Consider the following 23,776-nt stretch of genomic DNA (forward strand, 5'->3'; position numbering starts at 1 on the left):
ATTTAAGGATTATTTGGTCCTGCATGTGGTTGATCCTCCTTGTGTGGGATTTAAAAGTTCACCTGAGAGGAGCAGATTTCCTATCACATCATCTGGGACCCTCTTTCCTCTCCGAAAAGCAGATACTGTATATTATCGAGTGACCCCTGTGTGCAGTAGAGGACACTTGGGGCCATTCCTTCTGTCCATCGCAGCCACGTTTGTCTTCATTCATTTTCCTGAGAAGACCCTGTAGTGTAATTATGTGAATTTTTTCAGCAGCACCTGTGCATATTAAGCAAAAAAAAAAGCTTACGTAACACTGTTCTCACCTCTCGCTATTGAAGTAGTATGAAACAAAGGAACAAATTCAGAATAAATGAGTCGCTGTGCTGCAGGCAAATGGGAAGATTATTTTCCCCTTACTTTCTTACATGCACCCACACACACACACACACTTCTATGTCCCAAGGGACCGTAAAGACCTCTTGTGTTCACTTCCAGCAGACTCTGCCCGTCTACTTGAAATTCTCTCCCTCGCACTTCAAAGAAGTGTGACTTACTGTGGTGCTGTAGTATTGTTTAGTTATACTGTAAATGTGTTATGCTTTTGTTCAGATTTTTTGCCTATAGTAAGCAGTATCTGCAAGATTTTAGTACTAATTTGGTTCTATTTATAGATTGATAGACCTTTGGATCAGCCTATCATATAGACGTATAACAAATGACACATTTTCACACTTCTGTCTTAAAATCTGTGTGTCTTTGGACCTTGGGAGGAAACCAAAGTAAGCGCAGAACATCACCCGCCCACATACAGAGAGAACATGCAAACTCTACACAGTTAAACCTGTATTAAATCGAGGAATATTCTTGCTGTGATACATCCAACGACTGCACTCCGTGCTACATTATATCAGAGCAGCTTTAATTCAACACAAAAAATATAATTTTCTGGAAATACTGTACTGTACTGCATTCCCACAGCATTTGGTGACAGTGGTTTTCTGTGATGGATTACCAAGTTAAGTCTCTCAGGTCCCTCATTGTTGATACTTAGGTTCCCTTTGTTCCTAATACACCTACATTTGTTCCTAATACGACTAAATATGCAAAACAAAGAGGTTGTTTTTCTGCCGTTATTGTTCAGCAGCAATATTACAGAGATACAATAGATTTTCGCAGCGATACAGTGGAATTTGACTAAGCGTTTGTTCGGATCTTCTCTACTGACCTGTAACATTTTAGCAACGGAAACAAATGTACGTGTGTGCTGTGTCTTGTGCAGATCCAACATTCGACCTGAGAATGGCAACAACAACTTGCATGAGTTTCATATGCATACCTTTGACAAAATCACATCCTGCAACTCCTGCCACATGCTGCTAAGGTAAGAGGCCAGTCATACACACACACAAAGACACCCTTTCTCTTCCACATACTGTCAGGACTCCTTTTGAAAGACCACCTTCTTCTCCACTGGAGCCAAATAATCTAATTGTCACTTCTGCTTCACCCCTTTCTCCCTTCGCACATGTGCCTTAGTTACATACGTTCCTTTTGAATTTTCTGAATGATACTGGCACAGAGAGGACTGCCCTCATGGTTCGTCTCACAGCAGGAGCGAGTGAGTGGTTTCACCTCCAGATGTCTGTCTGTCACACTTCGGCTCTACCTCAAGGTGTTGTGCTGTGAATATACAGGCGCAGGCATCGAGTTCACAAGCACCATCTCAGGATATAGCTTGAGAAAAATGAGAATAAAGCAGTGGTGATTTAAAAAAAAAAAAAAAAAAATCCTTTTGAAGTGCTGCTTTTCATTATCTTACTGAGGATGTTGCTATTTTCTTGATTATTTTGGGAAGAGCCATTGTTCGGTCTTGAATATTTCATTATAACAATTTCTTTGTTTTCAGTATTTGCGCTTTAGAGGACTGAAACGCATTATCTTACTAGCAAATAGCAACGACTCCATGAGTCAGGAGTCTGGTGATTAACTCTTATTCTGTGATTTTAAAATGAAAATCTCATTGCTTGTATGATTTCTTTAGTGCTCTCAGATTTTAAGACTCTTTATATCTAAGGAACATTTACCAGTTCCACCTCAAGCAAATGTACAAGCTGTAATAAGATTGTAATCCGTGTGATATGAGTTTCTGACTAATGCAACACATACTAAACGTCTGAACCGGGCAACAAGATGACTAAAGCTGCACAGTTTTCTCTGAGGTTAAACGGACAATTAGCTGGGGAGAAGAACAAAGTAGCTTCTTTTTCATTTTATTTTAATAAGGGCCCATGAGATGGTGATGTAAATGAGACAGGAAACGGAGCTACAAACTGCTGTGCATGCGCACCAAGAATTTTGACTTTTTTTTTCTGAGCGATATTAGCTGATTATTGTTCCAGTAGTAGTAGTAGCCAGAGGTTACATTTCATCTTTGGTAAAAGGGGGGAATTATGTTGCTACATAGAAACATCCTAGATTTAAATCCAGTCTTGGAGGATGTACCTGCACTGAAGCTAACAAAGTTGAGAGTCTGCAACTGCAGATTAAATGGTGAAGGATCACAAAAGTTACTCCAGATCATGTAGTAATGCAGTATTGGCCAAAATCACCGACTCAGATATATGAAAAAGATAACATCTGATATGAGTTATAAACCCTTATAATGATGTAAATGCTTCACTAAAGTCAGACCATGTGCTTTAAAGACATGTCCACCACCACCATTGTATGTCAAGGACCATGTGATGGTCTAGTAAATGCGTCAAGACTAAAGTCTTATAAACATTATTCAAAAGAAGTAATAGATTGCATCAGACTGATATCAGTATTGGTGGACATTTACATTTGTTATATTGGTATTGGACACAAAAAAGACACTGTAAAGACATTTCACTCTAAAACACTGTGGCTCTGTCGGTTTCCAGAAGCTGTCCATGCCTGATACTAAACTTTTAAACTGCCTGCCAGCGTGCAGTGTTTCTGTAACATGATTTTGATGCATTTCACTCCTGTTCTCTCTGCAGAGGAGTCTTCAACCAAGGCTACATGTGCTCCAAGTGTGGTCTAGGTGCCCATAAAGAATGCCTGGGCCGCTTTGGCTGCTGTGGAAAAACAGGTAACACACCCCACACACACACACATATATAAACCCAGTTTAGTCTCCAAAGTTATGACAGCCTTTGACTTTATTGCTCATATCAGTCACATCCAGTCTGCAACTAACAACCTGCATGCGAGATTTTGTCACGGAGACATTAAATCTAATTGTGTGAACAGCAACTTTTATAGCAGCATGAACATAATGACAGATGACACATAATTGCACATAAAACCTGATGTACGAGTGTCTCATGTGACTAATTAGGGCTATGAGGGAGATTTTCTGCAATGTGATTGATATTAGTGACATTTTGAAAAGGAAGTGGGAGAAAAGGGAAAGAGAACATGAGGGAATCAGTGAGTTTGTTCTAAATAGATAAGACGGGTAGACGTGCTCTTATTCTTTCAGACCAAGGTCACACACGCGAGTATTCGATCAGTACTACAGATTTTCATTCAAAAAGCTCCTGTGCTTCCCTGGATGATTTCCACACTTCAGATCACCTAAAAGGCATAGTCACTCTGCACCATTGCACGGCTCCCCAAAGTTTAATAGTAGCTTTTCTGAGGAGTTTTAAGAAACTCCACTTTTTTTCTTCTTTTTTTTTATCATGCCCCTATTGTGCAACTGTCATTCAGCACCTGATGCAGGAGCTCTGACAGCTCTGAGAGAAATGGAGGGAAAACTTCTGACTTGAGGAATGAAACCAGCTTAGCATGTCCTCCGTGCGTGTGTGTGTGCGTGCGTGCGTGCGTGCGTGCGTGCGTGCGTGCGTGCGTGCGTGCGTGCGTGCGTGCGTGCGTGCGTGCGTGCGTGTGTGTGTGTGTGTGTGAGCAAGAAGAATTAGGAGTTGAGAAACTAAATTCACACTTTCTGTTTGTGGAGCTTTTTCTACAGTAGGTTTTGAAAGTGCATGCTTGTGTTTTCGTAGCACTGTGCAGGTTTTATTGTCACAGCCTTGCACACACTGTACCTATAAAACTATGCGGCACTGTTTGTGTGTGTGTGCATGTGTGTGTGTCTGTGTGTGTTTGTATTCCCCATGGCAACCTGCCAGCTCCTGTTGGACCTGGCATCTGTCATGGTGCTGTCAGGTCACAGAGGCAATAACGCCACTGCCAGGCCCACCTGTGCACAGTGTGTACCTGAGTAGATTTTGGTGACACCGGCAGCAGGAGAGCACGGCTTTGTGAGGACCTGGGATGTCGGTTTGAATTCCCCCTCTCATTACTCCGCACAGTATTCATCCTCAGCAGGGGTGAGGGCCAAACAATTCAGTAGCAGACTCAAGTGTAGAACTATTTTCAAAAGTAGCATCTGAAACTTCACCGTGTATCACCTATTACCAAAACACTGCAGCTTTGATCTCCTCTCAGCTTTTACTCACTCTAAAACATTAATACAAACAAACAGATGCATATACTGTATTGGTCTTTATATGGTAATTTGTTTATCTGTATTGGAGCTGCACAGGGCAGTAAACAGCAGCAGCAGTAATTTGTTTTGCTGATGCTGGCACTTGATTTGCTTTATATTCTGTTGGCAGAACGCACATTTTTTAGCAGTGCAATCCAAACTTTTCATACGTAGGTGCTTCTTGGTGTTGGGAAGCTGTGATCATTCGCTGGCGCTCTGTGTAGAGCGTGGGAAACAAAACACTGCCATACTGACAAACAGAGTCGTGTTGATGCTGAAAAAGCATTGTGCAAACTCATGTGACAGTGGTTTGTACCTAACATGTGTTCATGTTTAAAAGCTATTCACCCCAGCGTCGACTTGTTAATGTTTAAAGAGACGCTCTGCAGCTTGAACTCGTAAAACTTGCAAGTGGACAAGCGCAGAAAAAATGTGCATCGCTGCACAGGCCTGTGTGTGTGAGTGTGTGTCAGAGATAAGCCATTGTTGGTCCGTATTTGTCTCTGTTATCAGCTGTCTCGCTGTGTGTTTGTGTAACGGGTTAAAGTTCACTGGAAGAACAACATGCCTGCTGAGGCGTGTGTTAATGTGCGCGCGCACACACACACAAGCACTATATGTACAGTGACTCTCTGCCAGCTTGCGTGTGTGCAAGTATGTGTGTGTTTATGTAATTATGCTGCTTGCACAGGTACAGCAGTATGTGTGTGTGTGTTTGTATGTGCGTAGGGGGTGTAACCCATCCCTCAGGGAGCCAATGAAAGAAATTGTTGGAGCAAAACCTCAGGTCTGCCCCCCCCTACAACTCCCTCTCCACCTCTCTGCCTCGTTACCTCCTCTACGCCTGCTGTCAGGTAGTGGCAGCACAGCAAAACAAAGCGAGCCACGGTCAAACACGAGCGTCCGACTTCAGCACTAATGAGGGAGTGCTGCTTTGTACCGCCGAGTTTGTGCGAGTGTTTGCGTGCACCTGCTAACCCGCAATTCACTATGCCTGTTCTCAAACTTCTTTCAGATCCTGTCTCCATCAGAACTCAGGTGAGCTGCTCTCTCTCTCTCTCTCTCTCTCTCTCTCTCTCTCTCTCTCTCTCTCTCTCCGTGTGTGTGCGTGTGTTGATGTGTTGATGTGTACACTGTCTGTCTTCTGTTCACTCCTTCTCCAAAGCTTAGCTGCACTTTGAAGACTGTTCTCTCCTGCAGCCACTCACAAAGGAGACTCCAATTGTTATTACCTGCTGCAGCCCACCCGGTTTTGCAAAAAAAACAAAAAAAACAGCATGAGTTGGTTCTATTGCTTCTGAAATTGATTGGATTTGCTGCTGCACAATTCCCCCAAATTAGACAGAGCTTATGCCTGCAAACTAAGTGTCATGCCCATAACTGTGGCTGGAATTGCAGTATATGTAAGTTTTTTTTAAGCGAATATCCAGTCTTATCAACAAAACAGGGTTCAAATAGAGTGTATCACTACTTCACTGTTACCCTTTGTTCATTTCTGCTGACAGGTGCTGTGAAAATTGTCTCTGCTCAGCACTTTTTTTGCACGAAAACTGTTACATAGTTTGTTTTTTTTAAGTAGCAGAAACTTGTTGATCAGCTGTTCGTCTCACACAATACATTGTGTTGAGTTGTTGTTATTTTTGAAAGGCGCAGTAGAAATTCTGATAACTGGAGCATCCTCTTCACCTGCCATGAGCTGTAAATTGTTTTTTTGCATTATTTACTAACAAAATGTTATTATCTGCTTTCTGCATCAGTGCATGTGATGGGTGTTTTGACTGTGTTGTGGTGTCAGGCTTTGCTGCATGCAAATGGATTTTACAGCGGCCTGCGAACACATGTTTACACAGTATGGATTCTGAGCATGCACTGGCTTTGTGTGTTAGTATGTTTGAGTCATGTTTGTGCACATTACAGTATATTTGGCTGTGCATGCTCACGCCTGTATCAGAGTGTGACTTTCTCTTGTTTGTTTATTTTTTCAGGGCAAAGACCGAGATCCAGGTGAGAAACTCTGAGCACAGCACCACACCAGATATTCTTGTTTCACATGCAGCTTCTCTTCTTCCTTTGTATTGCTGATCTAAAACAGATTAACACACACTATCATGTTTAGTGCAGGTCAGATTTTTTTTTTGTAAATTTAACAAAGTCTAAAATAATGAGTCACAAAATCAGGTCAAAGATGCATCTCATTGAGTCTGAATGACTTCAAAAACATAAAATGATCTGTTTTGTGATTTAAAAACAAACTATTAATTACTTTTGACTCAAATTTCTTATTAGTCCAGTACCTATGTTGTAGGACTTTTAATGCAGCATTGTCTGTTTATTTCATTTTACCAATTTAAAAAAAATAACTTTCCCACATCACATCACATTTTTTTTCCAGCTGCCACTGTCTGTTTTTTCTTCCTGGTATCTTTATGGGTACAGTAACTGTGCTCACTAAGACAGGAAAGTTATATTATTACCTGTATTTTAGCATTGTAGCCAAGACTGAGAGATAATCTATGAGGATGAATTCTCATGTAAACAGAATGGTTTGCATCAAATCCCTAAGCAAAGTTAGTGGAAATGTACAGTAAATACAGTAAATGTCTGCTTCTTTACGTTGCTATTTGTTTCATCTTGTTGCTGTGTGGTGTGTATGTGTGTGTGTGTGTACCTGGTATTCCTTATGTTTTGGGGACCTACATCTGTTTACACAGTCATATTGTGTGGACTTATGGGGTCTTTCTTATGGGACACGTCCCTTTTATGTAAATGACTACATTTTAAGGTGAAGTCATGTTTTAAAGTTGGGGCTGAGGTTAGGGTTAGGATTACGCCAGTAGTAATTATAGTTAAGATTATGAATGTAAGTCAATGCATTGTCCTCTGAAGTCATGGAAACCAGTGTATCTGTGTGTGTAAGGGCATTTAATCTCTCATAAACCTGGTTTCAGAACTCATTTTTTCCACCCCTCCATCCATTATGCTGCAGAAAATCATTTTTGACTGAAGATGCATTGAAATCAATAGGCGTTTGATTGCCCCAGCTCAGGGCGTTTCATAATATTTTGACGCTGCTCTATTTGTCTGTTTTCAAAGGTGCATTAACACATAGCTTGTCCTTGTGTGGATAGGAATGCAATCCTTGCTCCCAGGCTTCGATTCTCCACGGCCCTTGTGTCTTTTAGAAGTCCTATTCAGGCAAGCTAGCACATGTCAGACTGTCTCGCTGCTGCAGTGCTGGAACAGACCCTGAAAGAGAAGCCAGGCAGCTGTAGATGTGTTTGCTTTCACTACAATGTTGTTGACTTGTCTATTATTTGCCTTTAGCTCCAGCCTTTTCTTCTTGCACTCACTTGAATTTCTCTTTTTTCTTGCATTGTATCCCTGCACCTTGCAATGCAAAGCAACATACGCACCGTGTTTGCTCGGCATGGGCGGGCGCTTGATAACACATATATTAGAATTAAATTTCTGCAATTTCTCTGCAAATAATGGGGGGTGTTGAAAATCAAATAGTGCAGGTGGAGGTCATTCCAGCAAACTGGTTCGGCTTGATTTAAATGCACTTCCTTTAGCGCCTGTGCAAACTCTTACGACAATGCAATATTTCACCCGTGGAGCAGTAGATTTCCATTAGTCTGTGTGTGCATTCCAAATGTAGCTTAGAGAAAGGTGGAGGATATATAGGACACATAGTAGGATATATCTACTGCAAATAGGATATAGATATAGAACATTTCATTTCAAAACCTTGACTGAATATTGTGGCCTATCCTGAAACACAACAACATTACTTAGTTTCTGTTTTTCTTTAGTGCAGATGTTTTCATCAAATCTCAGAAAATAGAGCTGATTGTGCACGTTGTGCAGCACTGAACTACGTCACTACTACTTATCTTTTATCTGTGAGCCTGATAAGCAGCACTGCACCACAGTGCTATCTGTAACATGATAATGAATAATGAGTCCAAATGATTACCAAGGGCAGCCCACAGGTGACAAAGGTGTTTGTGTGTGTGCATACACATGCACGTGTGTATATACATGCAAACGCCCTCTCATTACCACTTATAGTGTAATCCTAAGTGCTTTAGTAAAGCTAAGACACACCTTTAAATTGACAGACGTGCACATTTATATCCTTCTATATAGGTCTCACAGAAAGAGATTTGCAAGACTAGAATGTTCCTCCTGTGCAACTCTTCTTCTTTTCAAGACACTTCAGCCGTCGTTCTGATTACGATCTGTATTATAAAGCTTTTACTTTAACTAAAATTCACTGTAAGAGAAAAAAAAAACAACCTTAAATGCACTGTTGAGAGAAAGCACTCAGGTTTTCATATCTGGATCAACACTAAAATCTGTTTCATAATTTCTTGGGCTATAACCTACATCCTCAAATATGTCTGCTCACAGTCAGACAGACAAAATCAGCCAAAGACCTACTCCTCCTTGTTGGAGGTCCACCAATTGTTCCTTGAAGAACATTCTTAATTATGGGCTATAAACTAATAATAGCACAGGATTGAGAAAAGTACAGTTCTGGTTTAAAGTTAAAGTTTTGGTTTAAATTATGTTTTACAGTAAATACTGAATATTGATCCGCACAATGAGCTCAGACTGATTTTTGACATGTAAAGCCACCTTAGTTGTGTTGTTGTGACTTAAGCAGGAGCTAACCCAGTCCCTCTTTCAGGTCTACCCAAGATGCTGGTGATCAGGAACTACTTTGGTGTGCCGAGCCCCGCTTCTGGTCCAGCACTCAGCATCCAGACCGGTGACATCATTGAACTGATCTGCGCCGACCTTCACAGCCCCTGGTGGCAGGTCAGATGTCACATTATCTCTTCATCACACGTTATACATGACCAACAAATAGATTTACTATATTTAAAACCCTCACTTCCTTCACTGAATATGCAGAATCTGTATACGAGGGACAGGAATTCGGGGCCTGAAGCCTTCTTGTTTTCCAATTTTAGTTTGACCTTTAACATTTGAAGAGCATTATTGGCTGTTTTCCCCAGAGGCGTGTTGTCATCAGATGATAGCCAGTGGGCTCTGAGATTGCCTGGTCAGGGTCAGACCTTCCTTATCTGTTTAAGATATCTTTAAGTACAGTAGATGTCATAGAGCAGGTGTGTTGTTTGATTTAGTGAGCATTAACTGATATGTGACAGGATAATAATTAATTATTAATCAGAATGAAATTAGCTTAGAAAAATGGCATTGTATTTACATTAACTTGTGCTGTGTTGTATACATAATGTATATGTGGCGAGTAAACCAACAAATCTCACAATACTTAATACAAAACAGAGACAAGTGTGAAAAAGAAATTCAATTAACCCTGTGTAAAAGCTTCACTGGAGGCAGCTACAGCCCCGCAGTCAGCAAACATTCAATATCCATCTCTTTTGTCGCCAGCAGAGCGTAATCATTTCTGTTCTGGGCTTGCGTGACAAATAGAATCGATCACTGTAATTTCATTTCATTCAACAGCAGCCATCTGTTCACTCTGTCACCGTTAGCATCCATAATCATTATCACACTCTTAGCAAGGATGCGGCAGAAAGCACAACTTTTCACTGATAACAAGACCCGGAGCGGCGGGGAAAGCGAGAGTGGTGACCACGCATCCAGCAAAAAAGGAGGGATTCAAACGGACTTGTGACACTGTGTGAAAACACATCAACTCTGGTTCACCATTACTGTGATACCCAGTATTCCTCAGATCCTGCCCATAAAAACACACACAGATTACACATGAGCTTATTTATCCAACATAAAAAAATAACATTATTATTTTTTATTTATTTGTATTATTTTGATTGAAAGACCCCGTGCCACAGCAATTACATACTGTGTTTAATAAAACAAAATAATAGTGTAATTGTGGGACAGACACAAGGACAGAAATTGATAAAGTCGGAGGATTCGTGTGATCCTCGAGCCAAGAGTTTGCCTGAGCTGAAAGAAAGTGTAAAAGCTGCTAATCTCAGCGCTGTTTTATTTATGTGAATTTATTTATTTTTTCTACTTTATTTTATTTTTAATTTATTCATACTCCATCAGTGTGTGTGTGCGCCAGTCAACGTGGGGGGCACAACACACTAGCCCCAGGTCATTTAATTATAAATATATATATGTGTGTGTGTGTGTGTATTTCACACAATGCTTCTTCTTCTTCTGATAATGATGATGATGATGATGATGAATGTATTGATGTGTTAAGGCCCGTCATTGACGTGTAATGTGCTTGTATGCGTCAATCAGGTCAGTAGTGCTCAGAGAAAATGTTGATGGACAAATAAGTCACCTGTTCGTGTAACATAGCAACAATGCACTGAGCAAACCCTCTTTATAATTAAAGATGCGTTTTATATTTGTGTCCTAAAATAAATTGCACACTGAACCTACACACTGAGAGCGAGAAAGAGAGGACATTTAATAGCATTTTGTGGGACTGGCAACACTTCCAAAGGAGCTTGCAAATTTCAATTTTAGTGCAATGTTATTTTTACTAACACCCTCAAGATATTTATTACATTTCAAAAGTATGAAATTTTCATGGACCACACAAAGCTTTTTTTATGACCATGTCTTCTCTGAGTAGGAGACACCTGCTGTTGCGTCCATGACTGAATTATTATCCCATATAAATTAAACATGTTAGTTCACAGAACAAAAGCAGCAGCTCACAGTGTCAGGAGGAGGTAACTTCTTTTTTAAGGCTCCAGAAAACACCTGTTTATTTTGGACTGAGTTTCCCCCAGTGCTGATAATACCAGGTGCTTTATCACAGGAGTAATAAGGAACTTAGCCCTTTTCTCTATTCCTGCCAGTATTTATGTCTACAACAGTGAACTAGGACTATGCATTTGTCAGCCAAATATACATAACACAATTATCTTTCTGGTTACAGGGCAAAATCCTGTCGACGAAAGAGGTTGGCTTCTTCCCAAGCGATGCTGTGAAGCCTTGCCCATGTGTAAGCAGCACTTCCTTGTACTTCTTCCCTCTTGGCCTGCAGATACAGCGAGTGCTGATCCATACGCACTTAGTACCGATGTAGTAATGGTTGCCTGGAATGAGATGAAAAACAGCCTACGGGTTTTTTATGTTCTGAACACAAGGAACTTGGCTGCTTTTATGAGATAAAGGTGGTTGATTTTTTTAAATTCACTTTATCAATGAGAAGCAAAGAGCTGAAGCATATGGGAACGAGCAGTACTTGGCTTGGAAAGATGGTGTGTATTTATATTATAATATAATATAAATATAGTATGTATGTATATAGCAAGTCTTCCCCTCACCACTGCCTTATCGTGTTCCATTTAGCGAAAAATAAAATGCAGACTCTGTCCAGCTGCTTCATAAATATGAGGCCACCAATAAAAAGCGATGGCTGTAATCACCTTGTCTACAGTGTCGTAAAGATAAGAGCAGCATTTAGCTTTCTTTATTGAGGTCGTACACTGGAAAGGAACCTGTTCTGTATGAGAGCCAGACAGTGTTGTTCAGAACCACTGCCAAGCACACAATGTTTCTGCACTGATGGGAAGTCATACCGATGACTAGACGCGTCCTCCTGAAAACAACACAGACATCATGTGGTTTTTTTTTTTTTCCGCTTTTACTTAATCCACTTTTATTTTCTTCTACAGGTTCCGAAGCCTGTTGATTACTCATCTCAACCCTGGTATGTTCTCCTTAGCTGTTTCCTTACTCTTAAACCTTTTGGCACCAAAAGTACCTTTTTCCTCATGGTTGTCATATACACAGTATGGACCTGTGCACATTAAAAATTAATTAACCCTTCGAAAAATGAGTACTCAAAATGTTTAACCCTAACCCCCAATCCGATTAAATTTGCAAAATTTGATTGCAAAATGTTGTTTTTATGAACAAAAAAGAAAGAAAAAAACTGTAAATTTTGTGACGTCCACACAATTATTGCTACTTTATATCACTCCTAAGAATTTGATATAAAATTAATCATAAATTTGACTCAACAACACATAACACAAATAAAAAAACCTGAATATGAGACCTATAAACACACTCGCCCCCCAGGATGTCCATATAAGGAGTTCTATTTTTTATTGATTATTCCCACAGCAAATTAACCAAGGGTACACCTGCAGCACAGCTCTGTGGATTCCTCCTTAATGCTCCTTTTGTCTGCTGGGTTTTAGGTTTGCAGGGCCCATGGAGAGGCTCCAGGCAGAGGCAGAACTCATCAACAGGGTCAACAGCACATACTTGGTCCGCCATCGCAGCAGAGAGTACACCGAGTACGCCATCAGCATAAAGTGAGTCACTTCTTTCTAGCACATCCACATATTCAAATGACATGAAACTGGGAATTAACTTGTGCAAATGAACTTTGAAAATGGCGATGTTTTGAGTATATATTGAATTTATTTCCCCTAAAGAGAGACGAAAACGATTAACACTTGCCTGAACAACTTGTGAATTTATTTAATTTGACGTAAATAAATGTGGAGAAAGATCAACTGTGACCACATTTATTGTTCTTCCTTTTTTACTCCTGTCGGATATAATCATCGTGAGCCTTCAGCAGCTTAACCACAGTATTGACCAGATGTAACTCCCAGATATACAGCAGTACTTGACTAAGCCAGTTACAGTTAATTTGCAGAATGATGTGCTTTTCCTCTGAGGCTGAGTCTGTGGTCAACCACAGTGACACGTGTTTGTGTGTGTGTGTGTGTGTGTGTGTGCGTGTGTGTGCGTGTGTGCGCGTGTGTGTGTGCGTGTGTGTGTGCGCGCGTGTGTGTGCGTGCGTGTGTGCGTGTGTGTTTTGTGTGTGTGTTCATGTGAAACTGACAGAACCAAATGCTTTCATGAGTCTGACCTCAGAGCAGCCATCTTGATCTTGGTAATGAGGAGCGAACAAAGTGGTCTTGACCTTACCAATGTAACTCGGCTCTTTAGTCAATATAATTGGTGTCATTGTAAATGCAGACAGGAAGAGGAAAATAGTATCAAAGCTGAAACACTGTTCTTCCATAAGCAGTGTGTGCGTGCGTGCGTGCGTGCGTGCGTGCGTGCGTGCGTGCGTGCGTGCGTGCGTGCATGCGTGCGTGCGTGACCATAGGAAACAGAATGCCTTTGTAAAAACAAAACCAAAAAACTCTATAAGAGTGAGAGTATAAAGAGAGGCCTTTGTAGTTTTAGGAACAACATTCACAAAAGTATTACTCATGAAAAAGGAAAAGTCCTCTGGCACAACTCTTATTTATCTCAGTGGAGCAGGTGGATAATTTTTGCTCAAATAGCCAAGAGACCACAGTTCTGTATAAATTGGAGGCAACTTCCTGGGCAGCTCTGACCACACACAGTCTAACACGCTTTGAACAAGATTGTCGCATCATTACTGCGACAAAGAACTGTCTCTTACACTAAAAACGGTTGCTGTTTCATAGATTAAAATAAAAGCTCAGTGATTTTAAGAAATAGTTGCTAAATTTGTGGCTTTTTATCACAGCAAGAAGCCCGATGGTTCGAATCCCGGATTGAGCCAGGGCCTTTTACTGCGGTGTTTGCACGTTTTCCCCCGTGTGCAACATGTTCATCTCTGTATGTTGGCCCTGTGATGAACTGGCGACATGTCCAGGGTGCACCCTGCCTTTCACCCTATATCAGCTGGGATTGTGTCCATGTAGAGCAGGGGTCTCAAACTGGCGGCCCAGGGGCCACATGCGGCCCCAAAATCAATTGCATGTGGCCCACCAATTAATATCAACTTATAATGAGTTTAGAGCTGAAACAATTGACCAATTGATTATTAATCGATAACTAAATTAATCGTCAACTATTTTGATAATCAATTCATCAGTTTGAAACTTTTTTCATGATTAAAACAAGATTTCACAGCTCCTTAAATGTGAATATTTTGTGTTTCTTTGCTCCACATAACAAAGACATCATTAAAACGGAATCATTTTGGTTTGTGGACAAAATAAAACATAAGAGAACATCATCATTTTCAGGTTTGACAAACACTGATCAACGTTTTTTAACATTTTATGACATTTTATGGACCAGACAATTCATTGATTAATTGAGAAAATAATCCACAGATTAATCGATTACGAAAATAATCATTAGTCCTAGCTCTAAATGAGTTATTTCTGTATGTTTTTTTATTACTATGTTATATATGTTTACATGGCTTGTTCTCAAAAATTTGGTGTAGAGGATATAGTTGTAGATAATGAATGAATTAATGAATGAATCTGCAGTTCCTGTCTTGCCAAAAGTGAGATTAGTAGCCAACATTGTTGGGGATAAATATGAAGCCACAGCCAAGAGAATATAATAGCATAAAGTCTAAAGCATGGGAGAAAAAAAATTGCTAAAAAATGTATGAATCCTTCCAAACTCTGTACTAAACATGTCACACTTTGTGTATTTAATAGGTTTGTGTGTGTTTTTATGGTTATCACTGATCCTGAGTGAGAAACAGTTGAAGAAACCACAAGTCTTTAGTGGTCATTTGAGTGTTTATAGGGGTCTTATAGACATATTCACACTAACTTGATAACCGTATTTATAATTTTAGGTCAGGTGACATAATAACTATACACACATGTTATGCACAATCACTGATGAAGCAGCACTGAATGTGAAACCATGACCACAGGTTTTTTACTCCTCCACAAACAAACAAACACAAAAACACAGACATTTTCTGCTGACGACTCATCATTCATGTGACACAAACCTTTGGGCCCTATGCATTACGCCAACCGCCGCGCTCTCCACGGGAGCCAGGAGCCAGTGAGGGCCTGCCACCGATCGATGGCGGTGATCAGGGAGGGAAATTACACTCATAACTTATTCACTGGTTCACAGGTACAACAACGACGTGAAGCACATAAAGATCCTGACCAAGGACGGCTGCTTCTACATCGCAGAGAACAAGAAGTTCAGGAGCATAACTGTGAGGTTTTTTTCCCTTCTTTTTTCATATTCCACCCCTGCAGTTCATAAATAAATCATCATGTTTGTTTAATGAAGTGTCAAAAGCCTGAATTTTATTTCAGCTGTGTGCACAAAAATAGCTGTGATTAGAGATGTGTTTATACTGGCCCGAGGGCTTGAACATTACAGTTAAGTCCAGCTCGTATTGGAAAGGTTTACCACTCTTATTTATGTCAGAACTGTATTTTCTGTATCTCAGATGTGTAGGAGTGTATTTGAATATCAAATGTGTATCATAGCTGTATTTTTACATGAAGTGATAGCTATAGTCAGCCTTTAAAACATCTTCAATGCACCCCATGATTGTTTTTACAACGTATTACGCACAGCAACAACAAGTGCTGTGGTGGTTATAGAATCCACTTTTGAAGCTGGTGCCTCTTTGATTTGACAGTGTTTTAATGAAATATCTGTTAAACATGGCCCCAGGTCAGCTAAAAAACAACATCTCTTAATTTTCAAACATAACTTTAAATAACTATGTATGTGTCTGTTTCCATCCAGGAGCTAATTGAATACTACAAACACCACTCCCTGAGAGAAGGGTTCAGGAGTCTGGACACCACGCTACAGTTTCCGTACTTGGAAACTGAGAACGCTGCTGTGCACCGACTCAACCGCTCAGGAGGCAACAGTGAGTAAAAAACCCCTCAGGAGTTTATAATAGAAATAATCGCCTATTTGCTAGTAATGTAATGATATAGGAGAGATTAAAACTGTTAGTTTCCTAATGAGCACCAATCCTTCAGATTTAAAGGTCCAGATTGTAACATTTGGGAGGGATTAATGTAATATTTTGCCCATATATATGTGTGTATAAGTGTATGATTTAAAAAAAAAAAAAAAAAAAAAGTAGCCTGATTTTGCATACACTACATGTGGTTCTTTCTATCAGAAAACGTGTCCCTTGTTCACAACGAGGGCTGCACAACATTTTGTTTTCCTCATCCAATAATCTATAATTTATAATACAGATCAACAGCTTTTGTCTAAAATGCCAAATAAACGTGTGAAAAATTGCCCTAAAGAAACTGATTCATTTGCGCCCCCATAAAACCCAAAGGTCAGTGAAAAGCATCTCATTCAAAAAGCTGGAAACATTCTTTTTTTGCTCGTAATGATTAACTATTGATTTCTTTCCTGATTAATTGTTCTGGCTCTTGCCAAGACGTACACACCTCACCTAAATGATTCCTAATCAGCATCAGCTGATCGTTCGTGCTCCTCGCAACCTTTAACCTGTACCCAGCTCCGCCCACTCCTCCAGACTCTCAGCTTTTTTCATCACTCTGCTGTTAATCACTGGGGGAATCTCCTCACAGCCTGAAAAGAGCTGCCTCCATATTTGTTGAAATCGGTTGCGTCTCCTCTGATACTAATTGTCTTTGACTCGGCTGTCAAACGGAGGTTGTTGAAGGCACTAAGCGTGTTATTAGATGTGATAAGTCTCTCTCCGCGTTCACCCACGATCAAATCGATCCAGGTTCCACAGGAGTGACGCAATCGGGTCGAACCTTGAACGAATTTGGATCATTTCTAAACTGATTTGTAGACACTTCGTTTCAGCCAAGCGGGAGTTACAGCAAAGGCTATGCAATACAATCATTATTAGTCACTGCTTAGAGAGTTACTGTTTTATTTATATATAGATATATATATATATATAGATATAGAGAGAGAGCTATAGATATAGATATATATGCCAATTTTGTTTGTTTGGTTGTTTTTTTGGTCACATTTGCCAAATTAATTCTGACCTTTTTTTGTGATTTGGATCATACATTTTTAAGTATTATTACCATTAGAATATTTAGGATTAGGATATAAGGCACAGCACGCCCCGCAACACCTCACGTGGAGGATAAAGCATTAGAAGATGGATGGATGGGATATTTATTAAAATTCCAGTGGGATCAGTGGCATAGCTTTTATTGTTAACCTCATTGAGACTTCGAACATAACGTTTGTGTAACATAATATGAAAAATAATAATGCCTTCAATTTATGGGTGCCTTTCAAAACACCCAAGGTCACCTTACAGAACATGGTTAAAAGAGCAGCAAAATACAATAGAAATTGCATTTTTTTTTATTTGGTTTGTTTGTCATTGCATGAGAATGTATCATTATGATTTTGTTTTTTAAATGCAGCACTACTGCACAAAGACATTTATTACGTACATGTATTCAGTGACAATGAAAGCAAAATATTGTCCTTTTGCCACAAACATCATTTGACATTGAAGAAAGTTTTAACCACAGCACAAACTTGTTGGAGGACGCTGTCTGTGTCGATGCTGAGGCGATGTTTTCTATAAACCTGTGTCAGACTGAACTTCCTGACAACAGACTGACACAGCTGTTGTTGTTTGTTGTTGCAGCCCACTGATGATTGTTTACACGTGCAGCTGTTTGTGCCTTTTTAACTCTGTGGATTTGTCAGCCATTAGCTTAGCGAACTTGGTTCCTCCCAACATTTCGGTGTTAGACACGTTGTCGGTCGAGGCTGAATGAGAGGGAACACTGCGTCCAGTCCCTTTAATTTTTACAGGTGTGAGACGTGTAGGGATCTAACATAATTAATCAGCGGGAGGGAACACGACACAAATAATTGTCAAACTTCTGAAACTGAACTGTAGTTCACTTAGGTGTGAATTCATTATTAAATCATTTTGGCTCGTCTCGTATTGTCAAATGGGAACAACATTGGAAAAAAAAGACAAATATTTGATTGTCTGCTTCCTGCAAGAGTGGAGCAGACAGTGTTGTTTTGCCAAAGTTTGTCAATGTTTGAAGAAATGCCAAAAAAAATGTGGTATGAAACCCACTGTGACAGCCAAGCAAGGCCCATCAGTTGATTTCTGGAAAGTATGAGTAATAACAATCAGAGGCAAAATGTGGTTTCATTTCAACCTTGTATGCCACTGTGTGCATTGGAGAAAAAAAAAACGAAAAAAAAAAAACATGACAAAAAAGTCCAGGCTTGTTCATGATCATGTTCCAAGCAGTGAACAGATTGTTAAGAGATGTGTGGTTGTTCTAGTGGAGGCATGTTGTTCAAACTCTTGCTTCACAACACAAGTCTAGATGGCGCCGGTCCAAATCGGCTTTGTCCTCGTGCGGTGCTGAGTCCTGTGGGCAAACTCCTCCCAGTGTGCGGCCTTCATTTTTCTCTCTTTCACTTTGATATGACTCTTTTGTTCTGATTTCAATCCTCCTCCACCTCTGTTGGACGACTGCTAATTAATGTTTAGGCTTTTTTGTGTGAACAGTTTGATCACGTTTAACTGATGCAAGAACTACAATAGCAACAGTGTTTGTCCGAAATATGGACAATTATATCCATATCGACTGAGCTGCCACACTAATGTGTCAGCATGTGCAGCCTTTGTGTGATCGCTGTCTCCTTTATTAGAAAACCAGCTCACATTGAGGATTCTGCTGTTGTCCACAAATCAGATTTAGCAAAAAATGAAGCATGTAAAATGCAGCTGGTGTTTTGGTGGCTGTTTGAAGTGGAGGGCGATCTCTCTTCATATTGCTCATACCTTGACACCATTAGGGGTTGCTGAGCTGTCTCTCACTGCACTGATTAGTATTCATTTTACAAACCACCAGAGCTCTGCTCCTCTCACAGCATATCAATAACCCAGAGCTGTTAACTTGCCAGCAATATTGTTGGGAGCGGCACATTTCTCCCGAAAAAAAGTTTGGGCATTTATTTGCCTTTGTGGCGATTAGATTTTCCATCCCCAGTGGCTGAAATGCAGGTTCCTGAGCAGGCCTGGGTTTATTTACTTTACAATGGGATGGTTCACTGAGACTTAGCTTTAAAGTCGGGTGTGGATATGTGCTCAAGCGCTACGTAGACAACGCGTTTGCACAAGTGCACTTTGCATTACCGAATTTACGCAGTGGTTTGTGCTATTGGAAAAATTCCAGTGGTTTCTGCACGTCAAACGTGGTTATTTTACAGTAATACAGTAATTTCAGCCGGCAAATCAGCATCTCTGTCGCCAGAAAGGAAAAAGTGGGAAAACGCCTGTACATTAGTTTTGATTGTTTTAAATGTTTTTGGACATTGAGACAAAAATTCACCATTCTTGACCTCCGTCAGGAGGTATATGTTTTCGCCGTAGTTTGTTTGTTTGTCTGTTAGTGGCACTGAGCTGCCTTGGCGGAGGTCTGCGCCCTCCGAGTGCTTTTCTAGTTTATTTTAAATGGGTTTTATGCTGTTCAAATTGCATATTTAACACTCACAATCTAGTGTTCATGTACAACTACAGTTTTCTTTTTTTTTTTTTTTTAATTCTCCATTTTGAATTGTTAACACACTATTTTAACATGGCAGTAAATTGTAAATAACTGCCAGCTATTGAAAGTTATTCCTGAAAAAAATGGGCAAAAGAACTTAGTCACAGCACATTTTCTGGACCTTTTATGGTTAAAATAAGCAAAACAAAAGAAGGTTCAGGCGGACATTTTGAGGCTTAGGTGTTTGGTATTAATATTAACTCTTTTTTGGTATTATTTATTTATATAAACAAAAACAAATTGCTGCACATTGTTGTCCATCATGTGTAGTCTCTGTGGCACACTAAACCATATATTCTCATTGAATTTATCCTGTACAGTCTGTTTCTGCTCGAGTAACGCTGCGACTGAGCAGAACCGTTTTCAGCATCCGCATGCTCACATGACTGCACCATATTGGCTGTGTTGACATCCCAAAATAATCTGAAAGAGATGGCAAAGTGAATGCCTCACTCTCAGTATTCATACCTGAAGCCTTTTGTCGATGTGCGTGACTCCAAGACATCGCATTAACTTCTGTCAGTAGAAATCCTGGAAAACTGTTTATATCTCACAAGTTGTTTGTGGGGGGGAGGAGAAAAAAATAAAGGCAGAGCTTCACTTGAAGGTAGAGAAATGTGCAGAGTCGACACTGTGAGCTGAAATACTGCAGGATGATTGTCTTTATGAATACGCAAACGGACAGATCTATTCCCTCTGCTGTTATTGTGAACACACTGCATGTTCTTCCCAATTAAATACACAAGTGAAGATGTGCCCCCCCCCCCCACCATTAATGATGCTGACATCCTTCTGGCAAATTAGAGCGAATGTGTGTCATTACTGCATGTTTCAGCTAAATCTCGACAGTGGTGGGGATTTGTTCAGCATCAGCTCACTTTTCAGTTTAGTTTATGGTTATAAATAGTATAATAGATCACAATAAAATTTTAAAATATTACTACTGTGCCACCGTTAATGCAAGTCGGTTCATTTACAATTCAGTTTGTTTGCAAAAAGAAATCCCAACACTTTATGTGGTACAGGTCAATTATCTACTAAAGAGTATTTGGTAGAAAGAAAGTAAAAAAACCAAAAAAAAAACCCACATCATTTATGTATTGCAGAGTCAAAACACAATAATAATTTAATTACTGACACTGATTTTGACCAGTAGTGGACCGATACGAACGCTGACCGATACTGATTCCCATCCCTAGGCAGAAGTGTTCACTCATGGAACATTTTTTGACAATTCTACAGCCATAAAATCAAAATAAATCCAGATGGCCTGGTTATAAATATGTTCATAATAGGGTTAGTCATAAGTCAGAATTCTGAGAAAATTCTCAGATTAAAGATTAAAATCTCTGACAGCATTCACAAGTGTTCATTCACAATGGACAGATGTTAATACCAGGTCTGGAAAACCCCTTACAACACAGTATTTATACTTTATCAAACTGCAACAGGGTAAAATGCTGATATTTTTGATTTTCAATATGTTTTTTTCTCCTTTGCTTCTCTCTTCTCCCTCCATCTCATCCCTTACCTCCCTCCCCCCTCAACACACACACACACACACACACCTCTTCGCTCCCTGCCTGGCCCCGCCCTGCCATAGTCCCATTGCTGTGCGGCATCTCTTTTGTAACTCCTGCCGGCTACAGCTTTGTACCTCCTTCCTCTGCTCCCTTCTGGTCAGGTACAGGTATCGCTTCTCACTCTTTCTCTCTCTCTGCCTGCTCTCTGTCACTGCATTTCTTCTTTCTTCCCTTTGCTTTCATGTCGAAGGCTGTTTAGCATGCTGGCCGTGGCTCAGAGCTTTCACATCGTCACCTGAATCTCAGAGAGTCACATTCTCAAGTTTTCCCATCACACAATTTTCGCTTCTTCCATAGTTATTGTCACTCTGTGTCGAGAGCAGGAACTGTTTATTGTAATAACGCATGGATGTGAGTTTGTGTGTGTGTGTGTACAGTTTTTGCATGTCATGTTTTATGTTTGTTGAGTGTCTGTCATTAAAGTAAAGATGTCCAGTTACACAGAGCTTCTCGACAGGAGATATTCTATGGTCAGACTGCAAAGGTCTGACATTTCATTATCTTTGAACTTAGCCGAGTCTGACTCACCAGTCAGTGTCTGTAGCAAGAAGAAAGACAGCAGGGCAGCATGGAGCAGTGGTAACGAACTAACCCACGCCACATCTGTCTCTTAAACCACTGACTCCTCGACATGATGTCCAGTCAAACACACACACACACACACGGAAACATTCTATAGTGGCTATAATCCCCTGTAGCAACTGGACCTATATACTTGTCTTTTTCATCTGAGGCAAGAGAATGAAGTTGGGCAAAAAAAAATACAGTTATCTCATATTTTAGAACAAATAAACTCGTTAAAACAAGCTGCAGTATTTACAGTGTTACTAAGTTCAATGGATCTAAACCACTAAACAGTGTAAATGTATTACTAGGAAACTGTAGCATTATTTCCCAAAATGACATTTTCATACAGTGCAGTAAATGTAACTGTCCATGTAGTTATGACTTTGTTTTATTCATGTGTATACATGGAGAAATGGGTGTTTTAGGTGTTTTACTTTTATCGTTGTTCATTGTTTCTCAGCAGTTCTTCACCTTCTTATCTCTCTTTCTTTTTTTTTGTTCGCCCACTCTTCTCCTCCTCCAGTGTTTACTCCCAAAGTGATCGGCGTGGCGATAGCGCGGTACGACTTCAGCTCACGTGACACCCGGGAACTCTCGCTGCAGGAGGGCGACGTGGTTAAGATCTACACAAAGTCAGGAGCCAACGGCTGGTGGAGGGGCGAGGTTAATGGCAGGGTGAGTGAAAAATCTGTCTTACCTCTCATTAAAAAGATTATAAACTTTTATTAGTTGTGTTTTCATCCTGACTGCTCTGGAAAAGGATTTGAATACAGATCCCTGGATGTCAGATTATTATTTTTTTCTTTATTCTATTAACCTTTGTCTTATATACTCAATTCAAAACCAATATCAAGTGCGTTTTTTGGAAATTCAGTGCTGAGAGTGAGGGGCTACTGGTATGGAAGTAGGTGTATGCATGTTCGTGTGTTCTGTATTGCATCTGTGCTGTGAGAGCGTTTTGAGAATAGCTGCGTTAAATTAAGAAGATTTTCTGATGCAGCAGCTGAAGAAAAAACAAAACAAAACTAAACACCGTGTGTAGAAACTGTTGACTGCTTTTTGTGTCTCTTTAGTGCCTTTAACCAGGAAAAAACAACTGGCACAAATAGCTGGAAACCAGTCAACTCAAAGTCTGTCTTTTTCTAGACGCCACCATCTCAGTTCAGTTAAATACCCGGGTATCACAAATAAATGCTCAAAACAAAAGATAAGCGGACTCTGTTGGTCTGGACTTTTTCTAAATGTGTGATTTTCTACATTATTGCTTTTTTTCTGCATTTCTTTGAGAGCAGATATGTTTTTCATTTATTTGTTTAGATGTGGGAATCTGTTAACATATATACATATCAGATTTGTTACTTATTATTGAAGGTTTCAAATCCAGTAAACAGCTGCAGAATGGTGTTCTGCTACATTTAGCAAAACACTAATTAGAAAATACAAAAGGCATCTGAGGAAAAATGTAAAAACGGGTAAAATTATAATGGATGCTCAGTCAACCTCTGTATGATGTTGTATTCCCATTTCCCCCCCTCCCTTCAGGTGGGCTGGTTTCCATCCACATATGTAGAGGAGGGTGAGGAGTGAGAGTCTCACCGCGGGAGTTACAGTGAGATAGAAGAAGAAGAAGGACGGCAGCAGTGGAGTGAACACACTGAGCACAGGACCAGTGACAGACAGAGTGAGCATCTGCACTGCCGCTCGCTCCAGTGTTACTGCTTCACTCTCCGGCTCTGCTGCGCACGACCATCCCAGTGGCCTTTGAGAGAGGGAAAAAAAAAAGGGCTGCAACTCATTGC

At 40.2% G+C, this 23,776-nt stretch overlaps 1 protein-coding gene across 1 annotated transcript in view; it reads left to right on the top strand.

The window, feature by feature from the left end:
- vav3 (vav guanine nucleotide exchange factor 3) overlaps positions 1-23,564 on the top strand; it is a gene marked incomplete at both ends in the record, with an annotated part of 95,298 nt that extends 71,734 nt beyond the window's left edge. Inside the window, 13 exons of the mRNA XM_083901637.1 lie at positions 1,268-1,369; positions 3,012-3,103; positions 5,520-5,542; positions 6,490-6,508; positions 9,198-9,328; positions 11,427-11,492; positions 12,169-12,203; positions 12,700-12,816; positions 15,386-15,473; positions 16,019-16,148; positions 21,431-21,511; positions 22,501-22,652; positions 23,520-23,564. Of these exons, the coding sequence (XP_083757763.1) occupies positions 1,268-1,369; positions 3,012-3,103; positions 5,520-5,542; positions 6,490-6,508; positions 9,198-9,328; positions 11,427-11,492; positions 12,169-12,203; positions 12,700-12,816; positions 15,386-15,473; positions 16,019-16,148; positions 21,431-21,511; positions 22,501-22,652; positions 23,520-23,564 (1,081 nt within the window). The remainder of the gene's footprint in view (positions 1-1,267; positions 1,370-3,011; positions 3,104-5,519; positions 5,543-6,489; positions 6,509-9,197; positions 9,329-11,426; positions 11,493-12,168; positions 12,204-12,699; positions 12,817-15,385; positions 15,474-16,018; positions 16,149-21,430; positions 21,512-22,500; positions 22,653-23,519) is intronic.
- Positions 23,565-23,776: the final 212 nt, after the last annotated feature.

The sequence above is a fragment of the Microchirus variegatus genome (genome assembly GCF_963457635.1).
Source record: "Microchirus variegatus genome assembly, chromosome: 15".
Classification (NCBI taxonomy): Eukaryota; Metazoa; Chordata; class Actinopteri; order Pleuronectiformes; family Soleidae; genus Microchirus; species Microchirus variegatus.